Consider the following 6,865-nt stretch of genomic DNA (forward strand, 5'->3'; position numbering starts at 1 on the left):
ACCGCTCTTTGCTACTACTCTCCAGGGGTCCAAATCCTCACCGATTACCATCACCACCCCGAGATCTACACTAATTTGAGTTTGTGTTGTCATTTGTTGCAATTTTTTATTTCAAGTCTCTTTGGTGGCAAGTTCCTATACAATTTAGCCATAATACTTATTTTCTCTTTGTTGTTAGTTAACTCCGATATCACCAAAATGTTATATAGAAAAAATAAATCAAGAAAAAAATTTACTGAAGTAATAAATCCTAGACTTATGTTTTCATGGCATGATTTCTTCTAAAATTAAGTAATCTCACTTATGCTGCACTCTAATGCAACACATTTTGCACACAAGAAATTGGAAGAAATTTTATTTAATTGTGAAATTGCATTCCTTAAAATTTGCATTTATAAACTCTTCAATTTTAGGTTTGTAGATATCGTTGGCATGTGATCGACCCAATTTAATTTTAGGTAGCTATCAAAGTCAAACTTGATTTTTTCAAATCCCAATTCAAGTAAAAAAGAAGCCCAAAATTTGTAAAACTTCCAACGTGAATAGGCCAACAAGTGTAACAACATAAATTGTTAGCTTGTGAAATTGAAGCTCCGCAAGTAGTGGCATCAAATATATCTCTACAGATGAACTATCAACCCAACGAATAGCCCATTAAAGTAGCAACAACACTTGCTGGTAGTAGCAATGCTATACTAATAATAATTGGCAGCCGTAATAAATTCTGCAGGGCTAGTCAACCATATAGTAATAGTAACCAAGAGGGGTGAATCATTGTAACAACGCACAAGAAGATAACATGGGTAACATCACAATGTAGGGGACTAAAATCCTGCAAAATTTTTTTAGGCTTAAAATCATTTAGCTTCGACAAATTTAGCATGTGGGACTCATTAGTAAATCATATTAAATTTTGTGCTTCTTGCAAAGTAATCTATGAGTCTTCAGAGATAGGTCTTATGCCAATGAACATGATATATCCAAAATCCACATGAGTAGTGTGTCACTCGTCATCCAAAATAGCTTTAGGAATTTATTTATAGAATAATATGGCAGCGGTTTGGATATGGATTCATGAGAAGGTAAAAATGGAGAAGAATCCAAGCAATTCACAGTAATCTTATAAAATAAGATTAACTAGTACAAATTGAAAATTAATTATTCTTGAAAATTTCTAGAATTTCAAATTCATCATAACGTTTAATTTTCTATAAGGTCTTCATGGACCTTTTGTTTAATTTTAAACACACGAGTACTTCAGTGATATTTTGTTTGTATCAGCGGAAACTTTGTGGGTGTTATAGTTAGCAGCCAATTTTTTGTGTGAATATTCTCTTGCAATTTGTGTGTATGTTGTGCCAATGATTATACAAATGCACTAGGCTCGAACTCAATTGGGAAGGTTTACCAGACCTATAGGTTTTTGAAGTTGAAATCCTGTGATGATCCGGAAGAAACTAATGTTGCTAGACCTTTTAATAAGTGAATTGTATGAAAATTTGATGTCAGGCTGACATTTCATGGCCTTTAACATACCTTAAAACAATTATAACAATTTATAAATGAAGATATAGTCTAAAGTTTTAAAAGACCACTAAATCATGATCTTTCATTTGTGATAATCACAAGGGATAAAATTGTCTCTTTCCCAATTTCTCTCTGTCTGTGTGTGTGCGTGTATATATACATACATACATACATACATACATATACATACATACATACATACATACATATATATATATGGTCACATTTCATCGTTGATCTAGATAATGTTAACACTGCATAAATCTGATAAATTATATGATATTTGAACTAAATAATTTAAAAAAGATCTTTATACATGAACTACTATGACATTTTTCGTTATTAAACAGCATCTCACATTAGTTGTGCACAATCTTTTCTATTACTCGTTTATTACACATGGGACATTCCTCAAGTTTATTTATCTACTAATGGGTGTTGAGTTAATTATATAAATTTGACTTAGTGGGTATATCACAGTTCCAAACTACTGTAACTCAAATGAAAAGCAATAGACATTTACTAGTAAGCAAATTTGAACAATAAAGAAATTTTAGGAATTTGTTTTTCATTATAGTAATAATCATGATTATAAATATTTTATTGCTATTAAAGTCACAAACATTAATTCAATTGTATCTTTTTGCCTAATTGCAATAGCATTAACATGACTTGAAGCACAACATATAGTAATATATGCTTCAGAGTGAATAGTTATTGTACGCATCAAAAGCGCATCTAAATCCCATGTATTTATGCGATACTTCAATATCAATAGCATTTTTCGAACTTATTATGGCACTAGAGTGATAAGAGACAATTTTCAACGCCTGATTACAAGTATCCCTGCTAGTACTGTGAAAGAAGGTTTTCGTCTTTCAACATACTTCTGCCAACCTTCATATATATCATTTCTTTTACATTTAAGATATTCTATATTAGATTTAGCTATAAGACAAGTTGCATGCTGCAACATCTTCTATATAGGTATTTGAATTCACTAGGCTAAAGGGAAGAAGATTGGATGAACTCACTAGGAACCAGTATACATGGCTCTCGAAGTTACTTGCCCAAACCTGGAGGACACCCACCCAACTTTGAAGGCACTTGTCCACGACACCGAGGAAACTTACTTATTCAGAAACAACGACTCCATCTATTTGTTCAGCAAAACCTTCAAAATACTTTATAAGACAGTGTTTTATGAGTATTTAATTGAATTATGATCACTATGTCCACGTGTATACGGGAGTCATATCATACATTTATTTATTTATCTACTTGTTTAAATTATACCTTCGCTCCTAAATCCTATAAATATGTATTCAAAGGATCATTTTGCTGTGGGCATATACAATACTCAGATCTTCTGGTGTGGTGAATAATATTCTTGGAAGTGTCTCTCTCTTTCTTTTTTTTCTTTTCCTCTTTCTCTTTCTCTTCGATCATGGCTTTCTTGAGATATCGTCTGTCCTGTAAATGTAGTCTTTAACGTCGTCGCGGATAGATGTTGATCTAACAAATACCAATTATGAGAATTGGTTCTACTATTTGTTATGAACTTTCATGGTTTGGTTCACCTTTGGTTCGGTCTGGGTAATTGATTTGTTCCTATGTACTGCTGCTTCATCCAAAACACTACAGATTAATTGCACTTTGCATTTATCCTGTTAGGGGATTTGTTGGCTGTAAAGATAAATTGAGATGAGAAGACTTCTCTTTTACTCAATTTAACTGCTTGTTATAGGTCATTGCTGCGGGTGATACCTGTGCTATCTGCCAGGAGAGAATGCATGCTCCCATCCTACTCCGGTGCAAACACATTTTCTGTGAGGACTGCGTTTCTGAATGGTGATTGCTTCTCCCTGTCTATCATCTATTTTTTCTTCTTTATTATTTATATATGATTATGAGCCTTCAAATCTGTTCCTTACCCAACAAAATATGAAATTACCAAGGAGCTCTGTCATAATTAAGATCTCGGCGCTTGTGTCAGATCCAATATTTAGAGTCATTTTGTGGTTTGGATGGATCGGCTTTAAAATTGGTCAGACCAATTGCAACTGAAATCGAAAATAGAAAAAACCGAACCAAAATTTTTGATAAAATAGAACTGGCCGAACTAAAATTTAATTTGCTTTGAATGGTTTAGTTATAAACAAACCAAATTTTATTGATAGTTAGAGTTCGATTATGAACGAACTTCAATAATTACATATCTTACATGTATAATATTGATTTATTTTCATGAATTCTTTATTTGGTTTGTTCGGTTAAATGAAAATTAAAACTGAACTGATAACCGAAAGCTGAATATTGAGGTTTTAAAAATCAAAAATCCAAAATCAAAATGCATTTTTGAAACCGAACTGAAACAATCAAATTTATTTGGTTCGATTCGATTTTTGGATTTTGACCAAATAATGCACACCCCTACCAAATATGATGGTTGCGGAAAAAACTGATGCGCATCTTTTTCCAGGTTTGAGAGGGAGCGCACATGTCCTTTGTGCCGGGCGCTTGTGAAGCCGGCAGATCTTCGATCATTTAGTGATGGTTCGACCAGTCTTTTCTTTCAGATTTTCTAGCTAGCATATTTAAAGAAGAGTTATACTTGGCTCCACAGAGGAAAAGCTGCCCTGAGATGCATGGGCGGCTCCCCTAAAATGCTTGGAAGGCTGTTTAAGTGCGACAGATTCGTGCACATCTGGTGGAGATGTTTATTTAATGTACCCAAAAAAAAAAAGGTGAATTTTCATCCGCTAGTCAATTTAATACCAAGTGAAAAGTAGTATTGTTATTATTTTTTTTGTACATGTATCCTTCAAATGCTGATGAAGAAAAAACTATTATTTAAATAAGATTCTTTTTTTTTCCTTTTTGGAAGATTTATATACATACCGCTCAATTTTTATCTTATATGTCTAACACCTAAACTTCAATTTTTACGTACCACATTGCCTATGCATGAACAGGCGTATTTAATTTTTTTATAAGTTAAAATGATGGTATTTTTATGTGATATAAAAGATTTGGGTGGTATAAATTTAAAAAGCAAAATGCAAGTAAATACACATTTATTTAAAGTTGATCTTAAATTGAATACCAAAGTTCTATATATTGTGGATATGCTAGATGGTGGATCCTAAATTGTCTATAGATGTACATGCCCCGAGAGTTAGAGTTGAGTGGAGAAAAGAGAGAAAGATTGAGTAGAGAGAATGGATGGTTTGTCTTTCATTTGTCATGATCTCCTATTTATGGGGGTCTAAAAATACAGTTACAACAAAAAAGAGGGAACAATTAATATAATCGACAAAATAAATGAATCAATGTATGTTGAATAAAAAGTGCATTATAATATGGTGGAACTATAATGTTTGTAAATCGTTTGATGTTTCAATTTCGACTGGCGATATTGATTGATTGTATATATCAGATCATTTCCGTTGAGGAGACTTGTCAATCGATCAAATTCATTTCAGTGAGAGGTGACTGTTGATTTCGCTGTAGTCGATCGATCACTTAGCCAATTCACATCCCACTCTTTGGCATGAAACTTTGGTTGCCTGAAACTCCATTCATAGCTGCTTGTTCCCTATGAGATTTCCAATGACATTTTTAAGTAACAAATGACGGTAAATGAAGAAATTAATTTAATAATTAATTCTCTCTTACGTTTTGTGCCCAGTAAATCGATTAATAGGGCATGGAGACTCGTGGTTTATTCATTTCATTCAACGTCTCTTTGGTTTTTCTATTGACATCATGGCAGATGATTCGAGTAAGAAGATCATCGGCGTTCTCCTTTTAGCTTTGGAAAGCTTCTGAATTTCTGCTTTTATGACTGTCGAAAAGAAGAGAAAGAAAGTTGTAAAGAAAAATAAACGGTTGACACCCAAACTTGAGTCGATTGACCAACTCATTTCTTTTGAAGGTTCTGACAGTCAGGTGCCAAAGAAACATATGAATAAAAGCACTCGCTATGAAGTTCTGACTTTTGTTTCAAGCATTGTGACTATTGAAAAGAAGAAAAAGAAAGTTGTAAAGAAAAAGAAACAGTTGACACCCAAACCTGAGTCGGTAAACCAACTCATTTCTTTGGAAGGTTCTGACAGTCAGGTGCCAAAGAAATATCTGAAGACAAGCACTCGCTATGAAGTTCTGACTTTTGTTTCAAGCATTGGCATGATTGTTAAGGAAAATTCGTAAGTCTTTTCATCTGTCGAAGAGCTGAGAGCAGTCAAGTGTGGTCAAAAGAAAAGCTTGTTGTGGATTTCACACCCACTACAAAATTGGAACATCAATCTCCCGACACAAGGAACAGATGAATTTCCTGTTACCCGCTCTGAACTAAACAGATTTTTTCCTGACTTTGGCAGTTTTTAATAATTCCTTGACATAATTCTAATGCAGATGAGCCGCTCACACCAGAGAATTGTGTCGATGGTGGGCAATTCGAGAATATTATTGTTAATTCTACCCCAGCGCCTGCGATTGAACCAGAAAATCCGACCGTTGCACCTCTTCAATCGTTTGATGAGGGTGTGTATCGATCGATAGACTCATTCAGCAGCTCCCAACAGTAATATTTGGAGAGTCGGCATTGTCCTCCAGTTTGATGGAGCGCCCAATGACGATACGGTCGGCCATTCGACGAAAGTGAATGGAGAGCATTTTGATGTGCCCATGCAGGAGTTACTAGCTCGTTGTGCGAGGTTAGAAGCAGAAGTTATTTCGCTTCACTGTGATATAATTAATGTACGAGATGTGTTAGGCCCCAGTCGAGAGTCAACCATTCTGAATAAATTCTAGCAAGATGTCGACCGATTGGATCAGATTAGGATTTATGGAGAGTTGGTTTTCCGGAGGATGCTTCAACAAGGGTTCACCTTGGCTGAAGCGACGGAAGGCCCTTTTATTAAAATTTTTCTTCCAAACTTGTAATCATTTAATTTGTAATAAAATTATATTTTATTTAATGTGAATTGATGTTTGGTGTTACACTTATCTTTTCACGAAGTTTCGACTTCCGCACCTACTCTATAAATAGGGCACATGACCATTTTTCTTTTTTATGTTTCTATGCTTTTTCTTGGATTTCCTTTCTCAAATATCTCTGCGCTTGCAATCTTTCGAATGGCTCTGAAGTATTATTCAACACTTTTTGGGATTTATCCCGCCATTGATGTGTCCATCATGACAACAGCAGATGTGAAGAAACTGCAAAAGTCCTACGTCTTCGACCGAACAATTATTCTTGGACAAGTTCGAGAATTTGATCGGACCGAAAAATAACTTTAGCCTATACCTGTTTTTCTATAGAGAATAGTTCAAG

General features: G+C 34.3%; 1 protein-coding gene across 1 annotated transcript in view; it reads left to right on the plus strand.

Annotated features, from left to right (window-relative positions):
* LOC110031157 (RING finger and transmembrane domain-containing protein 2-like) overlaps window positions 1–4,391 on the plus strand; it is a 35,943-nt gene extending 31,552 nt beyond the window's left edge. Inside the window, exons 7-8 of the mRNA XM_020734233.1 lie at window positions 3,275–3,378; window positions 4,010–4,391. Coding sequence (XP_020589892.1) covers window positions 3,275–3,378; window positions 4,010–4,115 — 210 coding nt within the window. The 3' untranslated portion in view covers window positions 4,116–4,391. The remainder of the gene's footprint in view (window positions 1–3,274; window positions 3,379–4,009) is intronic.
* The last annotated feature ends 2,474 nt before the right edge of the window (window positions 4,392–6,865 follow it).

This window comes from Phalaenopsis equestris, unplaced genomic scaffold (assembly GCF_001263595.1).
Source record: "Phalaenopsis equestris unplaced genomic scaffold, ASM126359v1 Scaffold000779, whole genome shotgun sequence".
NCBI lineage: Eukaryota > Viridiplantae > Streptophyta > Magnoliopsida > Asparagales > Orchidaceae > Phalaenopsis > Phalaenopsis equestris.